This window comes from Alligator mississippiensis, chromosome 8, assembly GCF_030867095.1.
Source record: "Alligator mississippiensis isolate rAllMis1 chromosome 8, rAllMis1, whole genome shotgun sequence".
Lineage (NCBI taxonomy): Eukaryota > Metazoa > Chordata > Crocodylia > Alligatoridae > Alligator > Alligator mississippiensis.
Genome location: NC_081831.1, coordinates 36,711,238 through 36,738,221, shown reverse-complemented (window position 1 = coordinate 36,738,221; position 26,984 = coordinate 36,711,238). Strand labels below are relative to the sequence as shown.

Genomic DNA, 26,984 nt, shown 5'->3' with positions numbered 1-26,984 from the left:
ACCCAAATTAGCAGGGGGCGGGGCGGGGGGCCCAGCCTGAAGCGGCGGTGGGGCAGCGGGAACCGGCCCCGGCCCGAGGAGGGGGGGAAGGGATGCAGGCCTCTGTCCCCGTCCTCACCCCCCCCCCTTCATTCTTGACAGACAGTTCGCTAGTTCTGTTATAACTAAGTTTGTCTCTCTGCCTGTCTGTCTGGCCGTAACGCTTTATTCGCACTCTGATTGGCTGACGGAAATAGCCAATCAGAGTGCTCCAAGCGTGGGGCGCTCAGCCCTGATTCCAACGCTGCACCTAGGACCAGGCAGAGGGTGGGGAGCCCCCCCACCCCACTCCTTGCAAGACGCAGAACAGCAGGGGCATGGGGGTGGTGACACTCCATCCCTGCCCCCCCATAAATACAATGCAATATAGGGATTATGGGGGGGGGGAGAGAGAGATAGAGTGTGTGTCTGTGTCTGTGATTTAGCCAGTCTACAAAGGTACTTCTCTAGCTGCCTTCTGAGTCCAGCCAGGGGCCATCACCAGCAGAGGCAGTGCACCCAGGTCTGTTAGCACGGAGACCTGAAGGGACCCAGGGTTTCTCCATTCTCCTGCTCCTGCCAGGCAGGGAGGAGAGTCCCAGTCAGCAGGGGAGAAAGTTCTCTGACAAAGGTGGTAGGTGTGGCCTTGCATAAAGAGGAATTGCTTCCTTTATCAAACATGCTTTGTAGTGGCAGAGTCCTGCTCACCAAAAACACAGGCAAAGCATTTCTAAGATAGGCTGTGATGGAGTGAGCTGATGCATGGGAAAACTTATGCATGTCTGATTCAGTTAGTCTATAAGGTGCATTGCTACCCTGCCTTCTTTGTAAAGTAATTCACAGCAAGCCTACAGAGCCTGGGAGAATATCAGGTTTCCACAGGACACATGTCAGTCTAGGTCTACCAAGAAGGAACTGGCTTCAGCTTGATAAAGACTGGAAAAAAAATTTTGGAAGATATGACATTTTTTTTCTCCCCTGGGACTCTGATAAGCTTTCCCACCTGTTTGTATTTAAGTGCCCTCCCACCCATGAAAGCCTTCCTGGTGTATTCCAATGTCCATGTACTGTGGTCTACCCGTGTCATCTTAGGTGGAGGAGAAATTTTAATTGGAAGTAAATTAGACTAGCTGACTTTGAGACAAAGCATAGGTATCATTCACTCTTTCTGAAGTACTGTAATCTGAAGTGCTTTCTAATCATACAATCTTTAAATAGAAGCATGGCCCAGAAATTTTACACTTGTTTCCTTCACGAGCCTTTCATGAAGGAAACATGCATAGGATTATCTTTTAGCCCTCGTGGATACTCAGTTTTGGAGGTAGTTTTCTTGGCCATAGAAATAAAGCTTCCCTAGTCTCTAGGGAAGTTTAATTGCATCACAAAAATCTTTCACAGAAAGTTAGTAAAAACTGCCCAGGTGTAAAGGTGAGGATCTGCCATGCTCTCAAGCTCCTGCCAGAGTGTGGGGAAACTTCTGAGTTCTGCTGACTTTCCCAATCTAGCTTCAGAGTTAGACAGGCATTCAGTCTGTAAAAAAAATTAATGCACTGCTGTCTTTAGAAAAAAATGCTTCATATGAGACTTTTCCAACTAAACAGGTCTAACTGTAAGTGTTTGTACATCCTACACTCGGACCTTGGCAAGGTTACAAGCTCTGCCGTACCCAAAACCTACCTGGCTTCTTCAGACTTGTATGCTCAGACTTGGGTGATGGCTGATGTGCAAATGGTCACTTCTCTCAACATGACACAACATATTCTTCTTATTTAGATTCTTCCATATCTTCCATCTTGGTTTGCAATAATATCCAAGCACCTATGTACCCAGAGGTTGCTCCAACTGAACACCAATTACGAGCAGTTCCAAAGGAGCTGAAACATTGCTGTAGACTGAAGTGGACTAGCCCTTGCTTTTCCTTCAGTTTTCTGCCCTCCCTCCCCTCTTCATAAGAGTAAAGAAACGATAGTTTGAGAGCACTTATATTGGTTTTGTCCTGTGGGAGAACCCAACATACACTGGATGATGTTCTCTGGGCTAGTTAAGACAGTTCTAGGTCTAGATCAAATCACCTGCCTGGTGCAAATCAATGATACATAGGTGAAATTAGTCCAGAACTCCCTCTGGAACCCTGGGATTCTGTCTAAGCTTACACAGTGCTTTGTAAAAGTTAGAATTAAAAAAAAAATCCACATTGATCATATGGAGTTTAGCATAAGCACATAAAAATATCTTGAATTTTTCCCCTCACAAACTCTTTGTTGCAAGGTATTTCATTCACTGTTACTCATTCCTTAGTTCTTGTGCAGAGGAATTAGAATGATGGAGGGGGGTTGAGAAGAAGCTTGAAATAGAACTACACCTTTTCTAAGTAACTTTGCTTCCGCATCTGTTTTTGGTGAGTCACACTTACATTCTCTGGTTTGTCTGCATAGTGCAGCACCGCCTCAAGCAGTTATCAGGCAGGTGTTCACTTTCTACCAAGCATGTCTTCTTTATCTTTGTTTGGCAACTTATGCTTTAGAGTCCAGAGCTTTGAAGTTCACACTAGATAAACCATCACTTATTTGGGTCAGGGATGTATTTTGTAGCTGTGTTGGTCTGAGACAAAAAGAAATGCAAAACTCTAGAACTCTTGGTTCAGAGATGATACCTTTTATTAGACCAACTAAGGAATGGCAAAAAAAATTATGTTTTTGGTTGACATCAACTAATGCATTTCCATTGAGCACAATATATACCAATACTGTGCTAGTTAGCAGCTATTACTGAATCAGTGAATGATCTGGGAGTCATCCTTCAAAAAGTAACTATCCTTCCCAGGTAGAAAGTTGTATTAGGTATTTTTGTTACTATGGCACCTTTAATTCCAGGTGTTAATGCTTTTGTTTTTTTTAAATTAGAGGATAGACATTTTAAAATTGCATTTTATTTTTGAAAACACTAGAAAGCCAGTTAATTCTAAAGCACAATTTAAATGATAAAATACCAAGAGTAAAAGGTTATGGAAATGTACAATTAAGATCACACACAATTCTGTACCCTAGTTCATTACTTTAGCACAAAGCACATCAGATGGCTAAAACAGATCCATACTTCTAAAACCCTGCACACCATGGTGTGGCCCCAGTCTTTTCATTATTGCTAACAGCTTTAAGAAGTCTTAAGTTTGGGGCTGGTCAGGGTAGATTTATCCTCTTTGTAAATAATGAAGCCATCTCAAATTCATGCTGACAAAGACAGCAGTAGGAAAAACAGAGAGTGGAAGGAGCCTTGCTGGCCAAGAGCCCAGGAGCGCACTGTTCACCAGAGCTAGGCAACTCTTTTAACTGAAAACTGCATATTTGGGTCAACTGAACAACTTGCAGATTTGCATTAAAATGATCATAATGTTTCAGCCAAAAAAAAAAGGAAACAATTCAAGGGAGTAATTTTTGTTTCTTCAAAAATGCTGACCAAAACTGATTCATTTCCAAATTATGTTTAATTTAATGTTAAATTTCCATTAATTCCATTAATTTAATTTTAAAATAAAACCCAAAGCCAAATTTTAAAAATGTTTTATATGGAACAAAAGCATATTTTTTACATTTGGAGGGGTGGAGTTTGCTTTTCACCTTGACATGTAAACCAGAATAATTTGTTTTTGATATGGCTCATAAACCAGAAACCCAGTTATTCATAAATCCTTGTTCAGCTGCCTCTTATCTCTTTGAAATACATTCATGTCAAAGCTTGTTCTCTGCCTTTATAAAAAAGGCAGGTGACATTTGGCTGAAGACTTGTGGGAATGGGAATCACTAACTTTGGGATAGAAGGTTCAAGGATGTAGCCAGCCGTTTAGGTAAGGATTTGGTGGTGTGAAGAGGGTAGAGAAGATTAATTTTAGGAGCTGAAATTTAAAGAGTTATGGGGAATAGAATAAGTCAAAATAAATTCACAAGGTTCGTTGTCAGGATTCCTCTTCCCTCACAGTATTCTCAACTGGTGCAATACCACAACTGAACAATGCTGAATCCCATTCTTCCATCATTTGTCTCTCTTTTTTTTTTTTAGATGATAAGACTCTCAGGTAAAAGGGACTGTTTCTTCTTGCCCTGCTGTAGGGATGCAGTTGCCACAGCAACAAACACTGTTATATATCCTGTGTGTAGTAATGATATTATCCTGTATGTCCTCGCCCCCTTTGGCGTGGGTCTCCACTGATGACTTGCACTGATTTTATAGTACAGATTCTGACTCTGGCCACACAGTGGAGCTGTTGCTTTGCTTTACCATAGTGTAGTGTCAAATAACTTAAAACACATTTGTTCCAATTTTGCTCCTTTTTGTACTCATCTTAAGGGGACAATATTGAAGTTGACTAAACATGTGGACCATGAGGATTGAGAAGCCACAGTAAGAGTGAATTTGGCGAGCACTTATGGGGACCTCCTGAATATATTGCCAGGCATTGATTTATATGCAATTGTTTCTCACATTCCCAAGTGAAAAATTAATAATGCATCAATGCTGATAGAGTAGTTTTTCTAGTAATGTTACAGTGGGACTAGGGTTTTCAAGGAACCCTTTAAAACTGTTCATGAAAACTAGTGAATGCAAGTTCCTATTTACACACACAAGCCCAGATCCTATTACATATATTAGGTATACAACTGAACTTAAATGCCTAACTGTGGTCCTATCCCACCTGGCTCAGATCTCTGCAAAAATATTGATGTGCCTGTTTTTTTAACACTCCATCATATTAGCCTTAAAATTAAGTCACAAAAAGCAGTAAGCAGGAGGAAGACACATCTATCTTGTCATGAATAGTTTTCCAAGGTGGAATAGGATCATACTTAGGGGCTAAATAGGTGGAATAAAATTGGGTTCATAGTAGATAATTGGGCTTTCAGTTAGTTGATGGGAAACTACAGGAACTTTTTACCTTGCATGATTTAACTTTGATTTTACATTGCCCATTTAAAAATAGTGTTCTACTTAAACCAAGGGTGTTAAACTCATCCAACCCCATAAGCTAGAGGAGCATTCCTGGGCCAGTCTGAACAGAGACAGAGACTCCTGTGGAGTAGCCACAGTGTCAGGTCCAGCCTGTCTGCCACAAACAGCATGCTCCAGCCCCCCAGGCCAGCACAAGGCACGCTCTGCCCACGGCATGCAAACTGAATCCAGCGCTGCAGGCAGCACAGGAGTGTGGTCCAGGGCACAGCCCCATATGCCACATGCAGCACGCACTGGGTCAGGGGCTTGCTGTGCCCACATCCCCTGAGGCTGGCATGAGGCGCATGCTGCCCATGGAGTGCAGGGTGGACCCAGCACTGCACATGACAGATGTCCAGGGTGCGGGCTGCATGCACTACCCCAGACCAACCCCCCATGCAGCTTGCAGCACATGAGGCATGGGGTCCAGCCCACATGCTGCATGCAGCATGCAGGGCTGGCACATGAACCTACAGGGCAGATCATATGGCTCTGTGGGCTGGATTTGGCCTGCAGGCTGTATGTTTGATGCCCCTGACGTAAACCATAAGAAAACTGTTTGGGACATGGATTGCATGTTAACCAGGAATATTTCAAAAGGAATAATCCACACACATTTTCAGTGCATGCAATGCAAATCCATGGAAACAGCAATTTGTAACTGACCTACATTAGCTGTAATATAGTAAAAAGCTTAGGTCACACACCCTACACTTATAGTTGAGGGCACTGTTACAACTCAGCCTTGGTTTATGAATATGGTACAAATTCATGTCCTGCCAATTGCTACTTCCTTATATCAGTGGGGCTGCGGCAACACAGGTTTTGCAGTAACTGTCCTAATTTGGGTGCTTCCGTTGGTTTGTGGCAATGCTATTTAAATTGCCATTAAACCAGATTGCAGGTTTCCCCGATTTTTTTTAAAGAAAAAAAGTCCTTTCATCAACATGGACTAAAATAATTCAGGCTACAAATCTCAAAATTATTTCAGGAATGAACATTTTGCAGGACCCCTTTGCTGCATCTGCTTCACATGTTAGCTCCAAAGAGCTTAATCTGCACTTCATGCCTATTTACATCCCAGACCTTTTCAACTCTGGCCTCTCTTCATACCCTGCAGTGACTAGGTCACCCAAGCCATTAAAATCTCTGAAAGAAATGTGTATACAGGCTGTGGCAGGTTCTTTAATTTATTCTTTTCCACATCAGAACACATTATGCAGAGAAGACCCCAAAAGGAGATGCAAACTCTGCATGCCTTCATCTAAAAGCTTCCCCAAAACCAAATGATTACACTCCCAACTTGTGTCTTACAAATAAGTCTTAAAAAGACCCAAATAGTATATTATTTCTAGAGCACCAGGGATGTGAAAATATATCAAAATAAAAGCAAAGATGTCCCTCTTAACCAATGTAAGCCATGCTCTAAAAGGCAGGACATGCTACTTCCCTGTGTTAAAAAAGAAGGGAAATGCATGAGAGACAGACTAGGACTGATGAGCTATAGCCCATTTTGTTCCATATTTCCCCAACCTCTTGATGAGCATCCACTTCCACATCTTCATGTCCACCTCTTTCATTAATTTTGTCTACTTGCTGCCAAGCTTGTGCTTCGATGTCTTGTGGATCCACTAACTCCCTTTCCTACCCTCCTGCCCCTCCCACTCTGGTCCAGTCAATCTAATAGTAGTCCAATGATATGATGTGGCCAGTCACTTCCTCTGCCTGCCTTAGTAATAGGCATCCTCATAAATGTCTGTGCGCAGGCAGTAAAGGATGGCTGCACCCAGCATGAAGATGGCAGATCCCCAGCCCAGGCCATACCCCCAGTTGAACTCATGGTAGCTCCTCAGCATGCTGCTGTCGATGAATTTGATTGGATAGAGAATCAAAGCGCAGACCTGCAGGACCACTAGGCCAAGGAGGAAATGGGGTGGGGGAAGAGTCATCTGGTTAAAATCTAAAATTAAAAAGCTGTTGTTGAATTGATTGGTCTAGTACACATCCTTCCACCCAGCCTGTTTTTGAGCAAAGTATCATAGCCTACTTTCCTTCAACCATGCCTGGCCATGCGGGCTGCACCAATGTTGTGATCTTCCTCATCACAGTGCCCTGTCAAGCTGTTAGGATTCCAGTATCATATTTTCCTCAAAAATCAACAGACATTCCTACCAGCTCTGATACATTTGTGGCCTGCTGATGCCATCTAGGACATGTTCTCTGTGCTGGAACTCCCTGCCAGTGCTTTTCAGTGGACTCTGCACTCAAGCTCTCTTCACTACTTCAGAAAAGCCCCAAATACTTAATCTTCAAAAATTAGAAAAATCTGTTTGTTGGTAATCTTGATATCTCCTCTCCCCTCCCCCTTTCAGACCACCCAGACAAGTACGCTAGAGCCACATTTACAAATCAGTGCTATGTAAAAGCCTAGTGCAGACATGTATTGTGTTTGATTTATATAAAGCCAGAGGCTAACTGAAGATGTTTTTGGTTTAGCAAAAACTGTCAGAAATTTGGTTGTGCAAAACTAGAACAAGTGGTGGCTGAGATCTTTATCCTAGCTGGTTTTAAAGCCAGTCATGTTAGTGGCCTAAAAAGTGCTCAAGCAAAACCCATTGGAGGGTTTTAATGAGGTAAAAGAGGTCAGATTTTTAATTTAAGGTAGAGTTTATAAAAGGATTTAATAGTTTCCTTTCTTTTAATAGTTTCCTTTCTTCTTCTCTGTGATGTTCACTCATTCCACGGATGGAACTAAGACTGACCAGTTTTGTATTAGTTCATAATTCTTTTCTAGTCACTTCTGTTCACTGGCATGATGTTGGTTTTGGGCTTACAAGCAAATTCCTCAGGGAATTTGTATTCCAAACAGTTTCCACTGAAAGTGTTATAGTGTTTTTTTATTCATTCATGTAACACAGAAGTTGGAACCTAAACTAAACTATCACAAAAATGAATTGATTATGCTCTGAAACCTTATCAAACTTTTGTCAAAAGTAAACAAGAATCACCATCTAAAAACATGGCCTTCTAATATTTTCTAGCGATATTCCAATACATTATATATTAAGGTAGCTTTATCGTGGCTCAGAGATTGGTAGGTGAGATTGTAAATGATAGAAAGTGAAGCTGTTCACTGCCTCCTTGGGGAATATGTTAATGCCAGCTGTTAATAGCTGGATAAATTTTGGACAGTCTACCACCAAGGATCTTACGGGCAAGGGGAGTATGAGGACTGCACCTCATGTCTATATATAAAATGGTTACTTCTGTTGGTCTTCAATGCAGAGATACAGCCCTGACAGACTACAGGTCTCAAGATACTAGGGATTTATATAAAAGTGCTCCATGCACGTTTTACAGAGCTATAATTTAAAGCACTTTTTTATAGCACTATAAAGTTACAGCACTCTTAAATATGACAAAAGTACAATGTTTGGTGGAGGGGCCTCTGAGCCTCCCTGCATTTTCCAGGCTAGGAGGCAGGGGGTGCCCTGCAGTTTCCTGGGGCTTTCCTACTGGTCAGAAATGTGACTAGTGTACAGAAGTTCTTTAAAGCACTGTAGGTTGCTAAAGTACTGTAAAATACAGCACTTCAAATTTAATACCTCATTTAACAAGGGTTAATTTAAAGCGCTATACCAATTTTTAAAGTGTAAAGCTATTCACTTCTGTTAAGTCACAGCAATATAGTACTTCAAATGGTGAAAAAGCAACTTCTGTATACACCCTAAGGTTCCCATCCTGAGCCCCTAGGCCATACTTCTGTATAAAAGATCATTAGGGTTTAAGTCACATTGCACAACTCCATGGATCCTATAAAACTATAGATTCCATTTTGGAATTTTCTGGGGCCAATAAATCTGACATGATTTTAGTGCAGTTGCACAAAACACAACCCAGGAGAGTTTATCCCATAAAATAAGTATGAATATGTAGTCTATTTATAGAGCAGTGACTTACCTGCAGCAAAGAGGAGAACAGCGACAATTCTGTAATATCGCCTATAGGTCCCCAGGCAGAAGGAGATTAGGGAGACAAGAAATGACAACAAGGTAATGGTAGCTGCTGTTAGGATTAACACCAGAGTAGCTACTTGCCAGTCTAGAAGAGGAAAGAACACAATTGGGAAGAAAAATACTCATCAATGACAAAACATATTCTTGTACCATCAAGGAGCGAGAGTAGACATTCAAATATTGGCACCCATGGCCTGGATTTTCTTCTGATCTTCAGTAAAGCTAATGCCAAACCATTTATAGTACTTTATATCTTCAAAATGCTGCATCAGCATCACACATTATACTGCAAAGTGTTAACGTTAAAAAAAAAAAAAAATCCTTTGTGGTAAGGGCAAAAAAAACTTATGGAAGGAATCCTTAGCTTGACACAGCTTGGAAGTTTGGACTAGAAAATCAAGTACCAAGTTATCATATTCTTTGCTGGATGGCTGCAGAAACAGTCTTGTGAGGAAAGCTAAAGAAAGTCCTTCCTTATTTGTGACTAAGATAAGTTATGAGACATACTTAGAAAATAATACAAGGATGAAAGGAAACAGTCATCTTAAGATGCCCCTTAATGCCTTGTATCTTGGATTCATTTTCCAAAGGAGTTTGAGTTTTCCAAAGGATTGAGTTTTATAGCCCAATTTGAGAACTTGCTTGTTTTTGGGAGAGCCCTCAGAAACCTGAAAGATTCACACAGCAATTTTGTTTTCTGCTGAGAAGGCCATGGATACAATTTATAACCAGACAGTTCTAACTTCTAATTACTGTACTTCAGTGGCAAAGTCCTTTTTCACCAGCAGTGAGTTTGACCTTTATGTCTGTTTCATCTTAAGCACTTGGTCCCATGTGATTCAAGTTGTACTTTGTGTAGCTTTAATAAGAGATAACACATTTAAAATCCTTGTGACTAAGCTCATCTATTTTTTTCCCTATAAAGAAACAATTAGAATAACTTTAAAAATCTTACCTTTAAATAAGTCAAACTAGTGAATGTACCATTCCTAAAAATCACTGCAGAAAGAAAATATAACTTTTTTCAAGGTCAGCCACTAATATCTCTGTAGTTCCACAATGTCTTGCCTGATGGAATCTAGGGAGTTTGCCTTCCTTTTACAATGCTATTAGATCAGGTCCCAGACACCCCACAGCAATTTGTTACATTTAGAAGAGATGTGTATTGAACCCTCCCAGCCCTTCTGTTCACCACAGTGCTGTCTCTGCTGCCAACATCTGCTGTAGAGAAGGAACTATGAAAGGCCCGAAACACTCTTGCTAGAGAATTATTGACTTTGCTTTGTTATTTGGGATTTGTTGTTATTTCAGGTGGTGTCAGAGCCAAATGGCCAGATGACAGCACAAAAGGACTTTGGGATGCTGTACTTATCTTTGGTTTGCTTCCCTGTTGGAGAGAAGAGGAATCTAAGCTATGTTCTTATATCACAGGGCCAATCTTCAAACACATTGGCACCATTCAGTCATTGTACATCTGAGTTGAGTGCAGCAGTTTATATTGGGAGCTTATATTGCCCTAGATTTAGGTACACAATTCTGCCTAACACCAGCAAGAATTTTGCACCGATGCAGTCGTATGTTCCAGATCTTACTGTTTGTATTCGAGCCAGAGGATGACTGGAAGAGACTTCTCTCATAAGATAGACTATGGGGGTGCATTTACACATGCAACTGATGCACCTGAATTTTCTGTGCAGAAAATTCAGGCTCATGAAAGTGCTCCCAGGCGCACAGCTACACCTGAGCCCATGTCGGGAGCAGATTGAGCCAGACAGGAGCAGCCCAGTCCAGGGCTGTTCCTCCCCTGCAGCACCCAGGGAGAGCTCCAGGCTAACCCTGATGCCAGCCAGGGCTGGTAGGGGCACAGGGATTAGTCCTGAACCCTGGGAGAGGGGAGCCAGGAGCTGTCCCAGAGTTGCAAGCCCAGCTGGGACAGCTTTCTCCCTTGCCCTGCAGAGATCTGCAATTAGCCAGGTAGCAGTGTGGCCCCCTGCTACCTGGGCTGTCCTGGGTAGTACAGCACATTAGTTAATGTGTCCGTTTTCTAGTACCTGTATCTACAGGTACTAGAAAATGATGCATTAGACTAATATACTGCTCAGTAATTGCTGCACATGTGCAGATGGTGATGCTTTACTGCTCATTAAATTAGACTAATGCTCAGTAAAGCTAAGTGCTGCTTCTGTTGGGAGGGTAAGTGCTGCTCCTGTTGTTGTCACCACCACCACCAAGGCCATTGCCACTCAGGCCTCCCAACATCATGGCAGCTACTGCTGCCATGTGAGATCCCTGTGTCATGACTGCAGTGGGCTCCCTACACATTGGCTACTGCCACCACCATGCAGATTCCCCAGAAGCTCTCATTCTGGCACACCCTCTGAATCAGCTCCTTTGACTGGTGCCCCATTCAGCCTCCCATAATTATGCCATGGGCCCTAACTGTTGGGCTAGAAGGTGAGAGGGCCCTCCTTTTCCTCCACTTCATATCTGGCAGGGCCTATGCCCTGTTTTGTCACAGGGGAACAGAATCCTAAACTGTGCTTAAGTACCAAAAAGTACAGTTAAAAAGCTGTGTACATGCCATTTAGGCATGTGAAGTAAAATAGGATTTAGCCCATTAAGTCCTCTTGGGCTTATGTTTTGTTTCCTACATAAACTTAGGAAATAGATAGCACTGTTTTCCTTCATGTCGTGATTTTTCCATTTTAAAGGAAAATTTTGATATTTTCCATGTTGTATAGTGTTCTGGCTTAGCCTGTTTTTTCCCCAGATCTAGAGGTGGACATTCTGTACCCAAAAGCTTGCCTAACATTTCTCCCAACTATATAGTTAGTACAATAAAACATATCATGGAAGAAATCTTGTTTCTCAATTATTCCCTGGACCATCTTGTCTACAACAACACTGCTAAATAAATGTCTGCATTTGTAGCTCAGCATGACTCAACTGGTCAAATGTTTAATGAGGTTGTTCAATTGGATAGCATATAATTCCTCCTATGGTGACACTGGTGAGTAATGTTGTTATTCACTGTTAAAAGGATGTTGCCACCTACTTCGGAGGGGGCTGCATTCCTATAGTGGACAGTGGACATGAATATAGCTAATGATCAGTTCCTAAATTTCTGGATGTTTTGAGAAGTTTAGGATGAAAAATTACTATAGTTTGTAGCATAATTATATATTGTGTGGCACTTCTATTGTCCTAGCATGTCTACACACTGCTGTATGGCAACACTGCTGTAGAGCAGTACTAACGCATGGCACGGTATGGTACGGGTGGTTACTGCGCTTTGTGCACAGTGCACAGTTTGTTTTCACTGCTATGTCACTTTAGTGGTCCACTATAACCGGGGGGTGTGCTGCTATGACGACGTAGCTGGTGATTATGTGTAGACCCATGTGATTGCTATGTTGCTGTAGCGTGCCGTACAGTGAGGTAGCGCATCGCTACACCACCATAAGTAGACACGTCCTCAAGGGCATGCAATTTAAATAGACTAGTATTCTCTCCAGTCTCCAGATTGGGATGTTAGGCACAGAGATTCAGGGACTTGTCAAAGGTCACAGGAAGCCTGTGGCGGAGCTAGAGTCAGGGCAGGCCTTGAGCTCCGAGACCAAAAACGATTGGATCTTGGTGGTCTCTCCCCTCCAAAAGCGGTCAGTCATGCTCTCAAACTTGCTAGTTCTCTCTCCTCAGGCAGGCAACATCCAGGCTGTTCCCACAAAAAGCCCAGCTCTTCTCTTGCTGTCAACACTGTCTAATGTCTACATGAGACATTTATAAAATTCAGAAGTGTGTTGTACTTGCATGTATTTTATACATTTGCTCCTCCAATGGTGGTATTCAAGAATCAGGCCAAAAGAAAGAGATTAAATGAAGCGATTATCTGCTTCATTCAGGGCCTCGGATCTAGTTGTCTCCAAGATAAGCCTTTAAAATGTAGTTCTTCATGTCTATATCACCACAAGATGTTACTTTGTAACATGTGGCTGCAACATCACAGTGATGATGTCATTCTGTCCCTCAGCAAGAACTGATATATTTGCTGTCTTGTTTCTCTGCTGGGAACAAGGAACTGGAACCCCAAAGTGAGACAGACTCAAGTCTAGCGATGGGAACAGCCTTTCAAAACTATTTTAGCACCAACACTGTGCCACTCTCCAAAAGACCCCTTGGCCACAATTTAGGACTTGAGCAGAACTCAGGTAGACATTCAAACCATGCCACCTTCCTGCCAGTCATATTAAACTCTTCACCTAGAACTGTGTGAACAGGGATAGAAAACAACTTGCTTCTCCAGGATCCTGAAGTTACTTTACTGTTATGAGGACACAAGACATACTATGACAAGCACTGAATTAAAACCAGGGTGTTGCAACATGGATATACATATACATGTAAAAGAACTCTTTTGTCAACTTGACCAAGTGTCAATACTGGTGGGGCAGAAAATGTGACACTCATAGGCCAGCCTGTACTACCAATCACCAGTATGTCAGGGTGACAACTTCTATTTCAAGACCCTTGCAAGGCTAATTCATTACTGCTCCACTTCTTGTGTCACATACACCAGTGTAGGTGGCATGAAATTACCAGTTGGATTATGAAACATTAGGTGATCAGCATGGTAGTTTCACGCCCTCTTTGCATGGAGTTCAAGGTGAAGGGCTGTGGTGAATTGAACACTCTGTCTTCTATAAGACAGAGAAATGCTCCAAAGAGGAAGAAAAGGCAGACTGGTATAAAAAAGTGCCCAAGGAGAGATGCAGGGGGGTTAAATCCTGTGCTGGGAGTTCATTCTAATCTAAGCTGCAGCATGTGTGAAAACACAAACAAGTGAAGCATCTGGAAATGTCAGGCTTTTCACTTGCCCTTTGTCATCACAACAAAGGACCTTCCCTGAGCTCCTATTAATTAGCAGTTAATAGCATGACTATGTCCTAAACTCCCTCAGACCCATGTTGGCATAAACCAGATGGAGCAGCAGTCCCAGAGGGTGATGGGGTGGAGGTGTGGTTTCCTTATGTTACTTCAGGAAACACTAGTCTGTTTTCTGGGAACTTTGGTGAACAGCAGGGAGAGGCTGAAGAGCCTACTATTGCGTCGTTTACATAAACCAGACTCCTCACAGCTCGGTACAGGCCTATTTGGCCCTTTGCCGGCTGCCTGCAGCAGATTGCTTCTGTTGTGAAGAGCCTGCTGTTTACGTGCCCCAAAGCAGCTCATAGCACCTCCCTGACTTTTTACAAACATGAGGACAAAGTTGCTTTCTTATGTCTCAAGTCTGGGGGTTTGTGGCATGAACAGTCTGCAAGGGACCCTGCTCTCAACATAAGACATTACACTAAGCTTCAGATAATCCAAGTTCAGTCCCTGAGGAGTATAGCAAATTTTTTTGGTACAGTTTGAGTGTGATTTGGAAGACCCTTTTATATCACTGAAAGCCCTCAGATAGATATAGTTACACAGGCCGAGCAGTCCATAGGCTGGTACATATTCCTTTATTCAGGAAACTAATATAAATTTGAACTATGCCAGAAAAGCAGTACATACTCTATCTACACTAAGAAGGAGTGCCAGTGTAGTTATCCTGGCAAGCTTTTTCTCATAGAATGAAGTGTAATGGCTCTATTGGTGCCCACTCAAGACTGAGGAGCTGTGCATGAGTTTGTGATGTGCAGTGATGACGTCTGTGCCAGCATTAGGCATTTCAGTCATTAGGCATTTTCATCATGAAGCATGAAGCAGTGGCTTATGCACTAAATCCACAGTACTCTGCGCTTTAGTCAGAATAATTCCAGGTAGGAGTGTGGCAGATTCAGAAGAACTGGGAATGGTTTAATGCTGATGCAGGCAATTTTGAGTCTCACAGTTTAGCAGAAGCTCAGGTGCCTGACTGTCTTACCCTAGGCATTTCTATTTTTAAATCTCTCCCAGGGTCCTTTTGCTTCTCTAATAAGGTCTCTCAGTTCTACAGAGATTAAGGCTAAGCAGAAAGCCATTAGACAGCATTAGTTGTAAACTACAAATTGGCTTTTTCACATACAACTCTGCTTGCTCTCCTTGGAGGCGCTTGTACACGTGACGCCATTACCACGCATGATGAAAACGTCACTGTGTGGCTTAATGGCATCACGCTGTACATGAGCAAGTGTTTTGGGGGTTTTAAATGAGTTTGCATCATTGCAAACTAAACTACATCCCTCTCAATGTAGTTTAGGTTGCAATGTTGCAAATTGCAACAATGCAGATGTCAGCTCACCCCCCAGCCACGCAAGACGTGGGCAGGCTACATAGAAAAAAAGAATTGGGCCTCTTGCCACTTTTACCTTCAGCAGGATTCTGGGGCCAACAGGGAGCCTGGGGCTGCCTGGGAACAGACTGGCTTGCCCCTGGAGCAGTGCAGGAATGCAGCAGGAAGGCAACTGGGTTTGCTGGCAGTGGGGACTGTACATGGGGCACTGGAAGCCCAGGCAGGCTGCTAGCTGGCTGGGTGCTGCCCTAGCTCAGAGGGATCCAATCAAACACTTCCCTGAGCCCGCCTGGGCTTACAGTGCCCTGTGCACCGCCTCCACCACCTTCTCCACCCACCAGGAAACCCAGCCAGCCTCCTGCCACCTTTGCACTGCCCCAGGAGCAACCCAGCCCATTGCCAGGTGGCCCTAGGAGCCTGCTGAAGGCAGAAATGGTGAAAGCCAATCCTTTTTTTTTTCTGGTGGAGCCCTGCCCATCTCTCTTGCAGCAAGCTGCCAGTGGGCTGAATGACCCCTGAGTTGCAGTGGGGCCCTGATCCTTCCCTCCATTGTGGCGGTGCCCCCAAGGGTCTCCTGGGCTGGCTGCTAGTGAGCCGGGTGCTGCCCCAGCTCAGAGGCAGCACTTGGCCTGATCCAACTGTTCTCCGAGCCTGCCTGCTGGAAGCCCGCCAGGTGCTGCTCCCCAGGCAGGCTCAGAGAACAAAAGGATCAGGCCATGTGCTGCCTCCAAGTTGGGGCAGCACCCAGCCCGTTAATAGCCCACCTGGGGATCCCAGGGGGTGCCACCACCACAGAGGGAAGGACTGGTTCCCCCACAACTCGGAAGCCACTCAGCCTGCTGGCACCTTGCCCCCCCAGCCATGAGCAGGCTCTGGCTCAAAAAAAAAAAAAAAAGGATCAGGCGCCTTGCTGTAATGTAATGGAAAAATTGAAGTGGTGGCTTTCAATTAAAAACCCACTATTTCAATGTAGGGGGCATAGAATAAAACCCTGAGGACTAAACCCCTGTCATGTTTACAAGCACCCCCTCAGCCCTACTCAGACTCATTGCTGTTTCAGCTTTAGGCCCCACTCAGCTCCATTAATGTGCCAGGGCACTCCTTGCTATTCCAGTACCTATAACAAACTGCATCACTTAGCTGTGGCTCACACATTAACACAAATGGAAGTAGTTCAACTGTGGCAATTGTGATGTGCTTACAGGGGGAAGAGGGTAACCAGAGAGAATTGGCTTCACTTTGGAGTTGGCCCGCTGTCCCACCACAACCCCCCAGAAACCTTGGAAATTCCTTTGGAGAGTCTTAGGCAAACTGGCCATGGGAAGGCAACAAACGTCAGTCCTGTGACCTGAATGCCCCAAGGAACACAAGCCTAATTTTGTGCCCTTAGCAACTGACTAAGTAAACCAGGGAGAAGTAGGGGAGATTAACTACATTTTTTTAGTGAATAAGGTTGCAGTGACTCCTTTGCTAGAATAAGTAGTAAATACATGCTGCTTTAACAACTGGAAGCCAGCCAGCCATCTGGGGTGCCTTTACTGCCCTGGGCTCTTGCTTAAGCATTATTCCATTCCCCTCCTCCAGCCACCATCTACAAACAAAAAATCAACTTGAGTTTGGCAATGCTTTTGAGCCAGCCTAGCTGGATCTTCTAGGGCTGCAGGTTAAACCCAGGAGGCTTTACCCTTAGGTTGGCAGGCTGCTAGCTTTGCAGCGAAAACCACTGACTGTTAGTTGTTCCCCAGTACCTTTCCAGAATCCCCCTGGGTACCCAGAAAGACAGACAAGTTTTTGTACAAGTCACTGTAAGATAATTACAGCTGCTCATCTTACTGCAGTACAGAGAACCATGGGATAGGCCCCAGAAGTGCTAGCCATATCTGGGTGAACACAGCACCAGATATGACATGCTAACTTTGCAACATGGCTGCTGATACTTGGGCTAATCTAATCCAGGTGCCCAGATCTGGGTGTCAGTCAGCCAAGTTACCTCAGCAATGAAGACATCCCATTAGGATAGGGCTGGCAACACATCAGGAGTGGCAGGGCAAAATTACCCAGTCAGCCTGACGTGAGCTGGCCCTTCTGACCTGGCTGCTGTTACTTCATCCTGCTGCCTGGTCACCATATGGACAAAGCCCCCAGCCACTGAAATGCTGCCAAAGCCCCAGCTGTATGAGCTGCACAGAATGACTCTGTGGGCTGGATCTGGCCTGTGAGCCACAGGTTGCCGACCCCTGCCTTGGGATGGCAGGATGAGAAAGACCAGTAGCAATTAAGAACACCCATAATGAAACTGGCAGGGTGGAATGAACACCAATGCATGCTAGTACTTATTATCAAGCAAGGAAATACACAAGAGAGAGGGAACATTTCAGAAGTCATATGTCTGTGTTACCTTGCAATGGCAGTTCTGTCACCCCTTTATGAAAACAGGGGTGACAGACCTGTTCCATCTGGAAGGAAAGCAGCACAGCTGGTGAGAAAGGGGAAAAAACAATTCTGAAATAGTCCTCATAAACAGAGAGGTGGGAAGAGGCCAGTGAGCAGAAAGGGACTGGGGATGGGCTCAGCTGCACAGACCAGGAGTCCTCCCATAGAATCCCCCAAGGAAACAGTTTCGGCTTCCTAGAGGGAGTCATGGATCTAATTTTGCCATGAATCTTAATAGATGTCAACAATCCTGCCAGGGAATTGATAAACTAGGAGGGTGCGGGGCAGGGAGATGGGGAATGCAAGAAATATGTCTCCACTTAATGAGGAACAGATTTGAGATGGGATAGGAAGTTGTATAACACAGTTGCATAACAAGTGTCATGTGCAAGAGAAGCGATGGGGGGGGGTGTCTTCAGAGAGCTACACAAAGCTCTGAAACTGTGCCGTTCAGGGAGCCACATATATAAGCTGTCAGTAGAAGGCCACGTATATCAGCTGTCAGTAGAAACTGCATAGAGAATGGAAAGAGATGGATTTCTATTGCCTTTAATCCAGAAATGTGAAAGCCTGTTGCAGAGGAAGGGCAGCATCACAACTTTGAGTAAACTGAGACACAGAAAGGAAGGGACTTGCCACATATAGCCACAGCAGAACTGTCAACAGAATCAGACCTCTGGATTCCCAGTATAATACACTATTTGTGGGCCCAGCCACAGAGCATACCCACTACTGTATGAAAAAGAGAAAACTCCAGGTGTAAGACCTGGTAGGGGCAATAGTAGGAGCAATCAAAGAGCAAGGTGGGAGCTGTGGAGGTAGAGTGGGGAAGTTAATTCCCTCAGTAATACTCAGATGTAGAGCTGCACTCACCATCTCAAATGCCACAAATATTTGAAAGGCAGTCAACGGTTCCTCTAAAAAGTATGCTCCTGTTCAAACAAAAGTTGACTCAAGGAAGTCCTACAGTCTGTATTGCACAGGAGGGCAGACAAGATGATTGCAGTGCTCCCTTTTGGCCTCATAATCCTCAACCTATACTTTGCATTTGTTTAAGAGTATACATACAACAATTTGCTTCTGCTTCAAATCAAACACCTGGACCATGTTCCACTTGTATTTCTCAGAGGGCAAGTTTTAATGATTTTTTGGCACAGGATCCAACTATATCAGCCAACAAACCAGACTGTCCCATCTCCAGAGTTGCCAAAACCAGTTAAAGGAACTGTGAGTCAGTGACCAGCTGAAACACACTCCCAATGGTACCCTGGAATGACAGATCCTAACAGAATCACCATTAAGAGAGTCAGCTGCTCTCTTCAGCTGTCCATAATGCCTGAATAAAAGCTGCTATAATAATCATAGTATCATAGAAAATTAGGGTTAGAAGGGACCTCAGGAGGTCATCTAGTCCAACACCCTGCTCAAAGCAAGACTAACCCCAATTAGATTCTTCTAGCCCGGAGTTCGTCAATACAGGCCTCAAAAACCTCCAAGGATGGAGATTTCACCGCCTCTCTACGTAACCTGTTCCAGTGCTTCACCACCCTCCTAGTAAGAAAGTTGTTCTTAATATCCAACCTAAACCTTCCTTGCTGCAATTTGAGACCATTTCTCCTTGTTCTGTCATCTGCCACCACTGAGAGCAGTCTAGCTCCATCCTCTTTGGAACCACCTTTCAGGTAGTTAAAAGCTGCTATCAGATACTACCTTAGCCTTCTCTTCTGCAGACTAAATAAGCCTAGTTCCCTCAGCCTCTCTTCAGAAGTCATTTACCCCAGCCCCCAAACCATTTTTATTGACCTCCACTGGACTCTCTCCAACTTATCCACATCCTTTTTGTAGTGGGAGGTCCAAAACTGGACACAATACTCCAGATGTGGCTTCACTAGTGCAGAAAAGAGGAGAGAGGTGAATAATTACTTTTCTCCATCTGCTGGCAATGCTCCTTCTAATGCAGCCCAGTATCTTGTTAGCCTTCTTGGCAACAAGGGAACACTGTTGACTTGTATCCAGTTTATTGTCCACTGTAACCCCCAGGTCCTTTTCTGCAGAACTGCTGCTTAGTCAGTTGGTCCTAAGCCTGTACCGGTGCATGGGATTCTTCTGTCCTAAGTGCAGGACTTTGCACTTGTCTTTGTTGAACCTCATAAGATTTCTTTTGGCCCAATCCTCCAATTCGTCTAGGTCATTCTGAATCCTAGACACTCTGGTACACTTTGTGCCACTGCTACTTATCTCCAGAAAACATCTGTGCCATGCACGCTTTGGCATGCAGAAGGTTACCCCAGGTGGGGTAGAGGAGATTGGGCCAGCTACTGTGCTGGCCCCAGCAGCCTTACCTGGGGTCTTAAGGGCCTCAGGGAGCTGCAGCCATGGCACTCCTGCAGCTGGGAGCCCGGTCAGCAGCCAGAGCATGACTCCGGTTGGCCAGGCTCCGGTTTTGGGCAGCACACGCGGCTGTCATGTGCGCTACCATGCTTTTTTTTTGGCATGGGTTTTTTTGACCCCAGGATCTCCCAGGGTCAAATCCCCCTTCACCCCCCTCCTGGCACTGCAAGGTAGCAGCATGAAGAACACATGCATGTGCAGTGTGTGGTGCCACAGACCCATCTGCAGCACCACATACCATACATCCATGGTTATCTAGACACGGCCTCTGAATCCTAATAGGTAGGTCTCATTTAGGAACCTAATGCTTGAAAAGCAAGGACTGTTACATCTCAAACCAGAATGCCAACACTAGGTAGAGAACCAGATGTTAGGCAGTTCCCAATGGCACTACATTAAGCTAGGCAGTAAACATTACATACAATTAAATTGTCTGCGGTTGTTCTACAGCCAGGTTGCAGTTCCTTAAATTGGAATTTGGCTAGAACCAAACCATCTTATGCAATCCTCCTACTCTTTTGAGCACCTCTGAGCAATCTTTCATAGCTACAAGTGACATTGATCTCAGCTTCAGATCCCACCCAGAAAGATGGCAGCAAAGCAGTTGCGAATGGCTTAGAACAGACTGGAAACTTCCATAAAACTCCAGCTTCTAGGGTGTTTTCAGGAGCACTTGTTTGCAGTGCAAAAGAGACTGTACCCAGGGATGTGTAAAAGCTGGTGAAAATGTAGAAGAGAAACATAAAAGACATTCAAGGGCTGAAGAAAATGCCTTACACTGAGAAAATCTGAGCTCAGTCAAAAAAAATCCAGAAGTGACTTGATTATAGTATCTAAGTACCTGTTCAGGGAGAAAATGCCAGATACCAAAAGATATTTTAATCTAGTGGAGAAAGGCATAACCAGAACTAATGACTGAAAAATTAGGACAAATTCAAATATGACACAAAGCTTTAAAAGTGATGACAATTAACCATCAGGAAAAATACCAAAGGAAATGGCAGATTCTGTATCCCTTGACATCTTCCAATCAAGACAGGATGCTTTTCTGGAAGAGACACTTTAGTCACAGACAATCCCTAGAAAAACTGGATGAAATGTAATGGTCTGCAAAATACAGGTCAGATTAGATGATTGTATGGTCCATTCTTACATTAGGCTTTGAATGTATTATGGATGTGAAAGCAAAACACTTCTATGAAAGGGAAGTGAATTTGAATATAATGAAGCTTTATCTAGTCACCAGTCTTAATTCAACACTGGGTACATTTACACAAGATGCTTTACTGTGCAGTAGCATAGTTTACTGTGCAGTAAGCACGTTTGTCTACATGTGCACACACTTACTACACAACAAACCTTGCTAATTGTGAGTAAATTTGCCACCTGCAAATACAAGTAGCAAATTTACTTGTGATTACTAAATGCGCAGTAGCACTTGTGTAGACACCTGACTGGGAGGAAATCTGCTCCCAGTGGGTCAGCCAGCCACCAGGAGGTAGGAGATTGCTCTCTGCCCCTGGGAGCTGCCTGCTGCTTGGGCAGTCTTCACCACCAGAGCCAGTATGTCCCTATGCTCCCCCGGGAGCAGGGAGCTCCAAGACACTGGCTCCAAGACTGCAATTGGGGTGTGGGGGCTGGGAGATCCTTATATCCCAGAGCCAGCTCCAGGGTCACAGGGCTCAGGCTGGGAGATCCTTATCTCCCAGCGCTGACCCCACAACCGTGGAGCTGGCGCTGGGAGATAAAGATCTCTCAGTGCTGGCCCCCTAGTCATAGTCATGGAGCTGCTGCTGGGAGCTCCCTGCTGGTGGGGGCTGGAGAGACTGTTCCCTGCCCAGCTCCATGATCAAGATGCTGGGTGGGGAAGAGGCTGGGTGTTTCCCACTCAGGTCTGTGAGCACGGAGATGGGTGGGGAACAGGCTCCCCAGCCTATTCCCCACCCAACTCCATGCTGATGGAGCTGAGCAGGGAACAGGCTCCCCAGCCTCTGCCCCACGATTGTGAAGTGGGAGCTGGGAACTGTCCTGCTCAGGGGCAGGTCCCAGCCCTGTACAGCAACCAGGTCATCAAGGCATGGGGCTTGGAAAGAGGTGCAGGGGTGGGGTAGGTTCCAGCTCCCTGCCCTGATCCGCCAGTGGGGCAGCTAGAAGTGAGCTAGCTGCTAGCCGCTTCAGCAGTGGATCAGGAAAGGGGATGGGGACGGGGACTGGGGCCTGCCCCCCCCCCCCCCCCCAGCTGTTTTCAAGTCCCCTGCCCCTGATGGAGAGTCTGGCCAGGAGCTCCCTGCTGCCGGGGCAGGGGGACATTATCCCCAGCCTGGGAGCAGGCAGCCCCCCAGGGTCAGGGTGCAACATCCCAGCCTAGGACCGGGAGACAGCCATGTCCTGGCCTAGTGCTCCCTGCCAGCCCCTGGGCTAGCAGCAGGGGCCCACTGCAGGGCCACAGGAAGCAGTAACAGTTTGCTGCCATTAGCAGCAAATCTGCTCCCACTTCTCTGCACATGGAGATGCCTGCCCAGGAGCATTTACTCATGAGTAAACTGCTTCCAGATCTAATGCACATGTAGACATACCCACACACGAGCAAAGAAGTGGAGAATGAGATCAGTAAACATGGACCTGTTAAAATCAGAAAGCATCTAGATGGCAGAGGACTAGATTAGAGGTTGAAGTAGCAGCATGCAGCTCCTAGATTAGTTACTCTGAATGCCTAGGTTCTGAAATGGGTCTCCTGATCCCAAACAGGACAGTAGTGTCTGTGAGGAGGAGCTGCAGCCCCTTTGCTTTGTGGGAGACTGATGCAGGTGGTTGGCTGAAGGGCTGGGTGTAAATCACAAGTTCAGAAGAGTCAGCATAATGAACACCACATATCTGCTCCCCTTCCCTTGCCAGCATAGCCCTCCTTCCACTATTACAGACAAATGAACACACTTTCCTCCATCCCTTCCCCACTTTAGCTCCTTCCCCCCACTCTCCCCCACCACAAATTTTCTGGTTGAGTTGCTGTTAACAAAGAACAAGAGAAAAGAGGTTTACATTGTAAGCCTTGCCCCCTCCTGCCTCCCCTTTTCACTGCCCCATTACCACAACTCCTGGCCTATTATTCCCGCTTGTCTTTCCAAGAAAAGAGACCCCAGAGTGGGGAGCTTAGAAACCTCTTGTTCATCATCTCCTTACAGCTGGGCAGCCTTTAAGCCAGCAAAACAGGGATTTGACCATGCAAGGTGAATTGGTCCCAAAGTTACTTGCAGGCATTCCCACCTATCCCTCTTCCCCCATGTCACTAAATCCTAAAGACAATGAATCAAACAGAAATATTTTTCAGCTGGGTTTCCTCCTGCTACTGCTCACTACTCTAATTCTCAGGAGAGCTGGACATTTGCTAATGAGGTCAACATGAACCAAGTCTAGTTGTGATAGATGGTGCAAGCAGGCAGCTAGTATGTGTCACACAGGAGGTGACATACCAGTGCCTAGAAATGCATTTCTTTCTCCCCTTCCTTGTGTTCTTTAGACGATCTCCATCAGCACTGGACCAACTAGCCAGTGTGGGCATGTGATGGGGTCTCAACCTGAGCTCAGACGCCACTCTCCACTAGCTGCTTGCAAGAGAAGGTCAATTATATCCATATACCCCGTTGCAGGTTACAGTGAAATTCAGTTATTTAACCTTCTACATGAAACAAGCTAAAATATCATAATGGCCTCGTCTGGCCATAACATCTATAAGGTGAAACCTTTCTGAACAAGTAGGGGTTTTGGGTTCTGGTTTGGGTGCTATTATAGACCCCCATTTTATTTTGTGAACACTTGGAATATATATTGCAATATATACGAGGAAGAACTATGGTCTACCTAGTCCAGTGCCTCATGCGACAATAGTCAATGCCTGATTCTTCATAGGAAGGCACAGAAACATTTATTATACTGTAAGAGTTGTTTCTTTCTGACTCCAACTGTTCTGCTTATTCCCTGAAGCATAAGACTTGAGAGTCCTTGTCATTTTATTCTAGTTAGCATCACCACATCAGGCTCCATTCTTATATGGGGCTTGACAGACTGCTAAGGGAGGTCTGTGCATTAAGAGTGTAATCACTTATGCCTGTCCAAGGCAGATATAAAACACTGTCAGATCAGATCTTGCCACTCACCCCAGCACTGATGTCAGACCATTTTTGCACAAGTGTGAGTGAGTGACAAAGTGAGAGGCAAATGGACAGATGGGCCCATCGTGCTCAGAAAGGGATATTTTCAGAATAGTTAAATTTGTAAAAACTGAGGAGAGTTTTTTCCCATGAGATGGATTTCTCCACAGTATAACCAGAAGAACAAAAATATTTTTTTCTCTATTGTTATTTTGTACCTCATTTTCTTCAGAGGAAACTGAGTCAGTTTCCTTTGTTTGTCTAAGTTTTACACAGCTACAATAAGAGAGGGGAAAAACACTTGTTTTTAAGTAAATAGGAAAAAAAATTCCAAGTTTGTAAAAGATGCAGAAGCTAAAACTACATTTACCTTGGGACAAATATAAAAACCTTATTTTAAGTTTGCATCTGCCCTTTGAAGTTTGCTGAATCAATAACTCTCAAATATCCCACAGCAAGAGGCAGCAGGTTGAATCAAAGCTTTCTAGCCCGTAAGGTCAACACTTTGCTGGGCTCTTCTAACTTCAGCTATTTCCATTTGAGCTAGAGAAGGGAAATGCTGAGCTGTATGTGGGAAGGAGAATGTGCATCATTATAATGCAAAGTACAGGTTGGGCCAGGAGCATTGTAACAAACTCTGCTGGTCCCATTTAGGATGTTTCTCCTTTGATCCAATGGCAGCCTTGGGTCTGGAGACCAAAGTTACCAGTGCTGCCTTCTTTGTGAAGCCCATATGCTGTTCTTCCCTGTCTCTGATGCCATACCCCTAGACAGTCTAGTGTTAAGTCCAGGGCTTACAACGCTTCATGTGTTTATCCTGATGCCACACATGGAAGCTCCAGCTAGCTACAAAGTATTTATAAGGTCTCCTCTGCACAAATGTAGCTACCCTGCCTGTGCAGTGGGGTCAATAGGAAAGGACAAAGCATGCTCAGCCTTTCCAACCAGTAAGCAGATTCCCATTACTCCCATTATTCCCATTGCTGCCCGATTTCAATTACTAATTCAAGCCAGGCAGCAATTCTTCAATTGGGCCACACCTACTCATTTAGTGATACCAAACCTCTCTCATACAGCACTTCTCATCTGTAGCTCACAATGCCTTACAAGAGCAGGTTGAGATCATTGTCACCATTTTCTGGATGGGGAATGGAGGTGCAGAAGCTTGCTAAGTCCACAGCAGGTCAGTAGCAGATCTAGGAAAAGAGCTCTGTTTTCCTGAGTAACAGTCTGGTGCTCTGTACATTAGTCAATACTACAACTTAGCTAAGTGAAGAGTTTTGATGTCTTCTCCTGGATCACACCCCTTTGAGCGTCCCATCCCCTGAGGAATCCACTTCCTTTAATCTGCCTTGCTATGTTCTTCCTCTGTGGGCCTGAGAGCAGGAAGGGTTTCTTGGTTATTACTTGTTTGCAAGGGGAGTGCCTTTCCATCCTGCCCCTGTTGCTCTCACTGCAACAGTCCCTTTTAGGAGACACATGCATTCCCCACTCTCCTTCCATGCAGGAGTCAAGAGATGCAGCCTCCAGACCAGCCCTATGCTACCACAGATCCTAAGATTCATGTCTGGGGTAGCAGCAGCCAGAGGGATCCCTAAGGCAGGAAGTTTCCAAGGGTAAGGCAGGAGGCTCTTAGTTCCCAGCTACACAACCCATGGCAGAGCAGGCAAGTCACAATGTGTAAACAGACATCACCTAAAAATCTGGTGTATCAATAGAGCACCAGCTCATGGCATATTACAGATGAGCTGTCATAATGCTGCCCTGGTAGGTTCACAGTGCTTTCCACTGTACACCCAGACCAGACCACTCCATGCAATGCCACTCTGAAGCCCACTTCCAGTCAGCTCGGTCTGTTAGGTCCAGAGGCAACATGTCCTGACCTGCGCTGTTCATTGTGGAACTGGCAACCAGTCAAAATCACACAGGTCTCAAACCGGCTCCAGCGCCCAGATCCCCATGCCTTCAATGTAATCGTAGCCGCCTAAATGGGACGGGTCGTAATGCGCAATGACCCACATTCTACCGTCCCGAGTTCCACCAGGGAGCATATCCATGTTCTGTGCTGGCACTGAGAGCCAAACACATCTGCCAGCAGTTAAAGGATGACTGGGATCTGGGGGTTGGTCAGGACCCTGAGGGCCACCCAGCCCACCCCTGGAAGACACGGACCAGTCAGGGCTCCATGTGGTACTGGTCAGCGGCCAGGAAAGCCTCCCCAGAGACTGAAAGCCCCGGGACCCTGCTCTTACCTGTCTTTAAGGTGGACAGACAGTGCCACACATCCGTGGACTGCTTGCACGCCTCCCACAGGGACAGCGAGTAGTGCTCGGAAGTGACCCAGGCGGGACTCAGCAGGGCCACCACGTCCAAGGCGAGGGCGATGAAAACGCAGAACAAGGCAATGAGCTTGAAGGGACGGAAGACGTAGACCTCGTCCGTGGACATCCTTGCAGGTGACAGGCAGATGCCGGACTCCCTCCGGCGGGCTCGGGGGCTGGGGACGCGCAGCAAAGTTTGCAGAGATGCGCGCACAGGCGCCCGCGCCCCGCCCCGCCCCGAGCCGGCGGCAGAGGCGGGGGCGCCGAGCTCCGCTCCGTTCGGGCGCGGTCACGTCAGGGCACCCTCGGGGTCCTAAAGGCATCTGGATTTCGGGGGGCCTTCAGGCTGCTGAAACATGCCAGAGATTTGCGGCTTAGTTTTCTGTCTGCCTCTCCACTTGTTTCTAGTTCCATACGG

At 45.3% G+C, this 26,984-nt stretch overlaps 1 protein-coding gene and 1 long non-coding RNA gene across 2 annotated transcripts in view; one reads left to right on the top strand and one right to left on the bottom strand.

Annotated features, from left to right (window-relative positions):
* LOC109281794 (uncharacterized) overlaps window positions 1–26,984 on the top strand; it is a 49,684-nt gene that overhangs the window by 1,169 nt on the left and 21,531 nt on the right. The window lies entirely within an intron of this gene.
* On the bottom strand, window positions 2,928–26,841 carry LOC102560818 (transmembrane protein 47-like). The gene is made up of 3 exons (XM_006261442.4): window positions 26,498–26,841; window positions 8,962–9,102; window positions 2,928–6,913 (listed from the first exon to the last, which is right to left on the bottom strand). Exons 1-3 carry the CDS (start codon window positions 26,691–26,693, stop codon window positions 6,732–6,734), a joined length of 519 nt encoding a protein of 172 aa, XP_006261504.1. The 5' UTR covers window positions 26,694–26,841; the 3' UTR covers window positions 2,928–6,731.

Bases quoted from the DNA above. Each gene is read 5' to 3' on its own strand.
- LOC102560818 (XM_006261442.4), bottom strand. From the start codon at position 26,693: ATGTCCACGGACGAGGTCTACGTCTTCCGTCCCTTCAAGCTCATTGCC. The intron at 9,103-26,497 runs GTAAGAGCAGGG...TTCCTCTTCTAG, and splicing joins TCTGTCCACCTTAAAGACAG to ACTGGCAAGTAGCTACTCTG. The intron at 6,914-8,961 runs GTAAGTCACTGC...TCCTTGGCCTAG, and splicing joins TGTTCTCCTCTTTGCTGCAG to TGGTCCTGCAGGTCTGCGCT.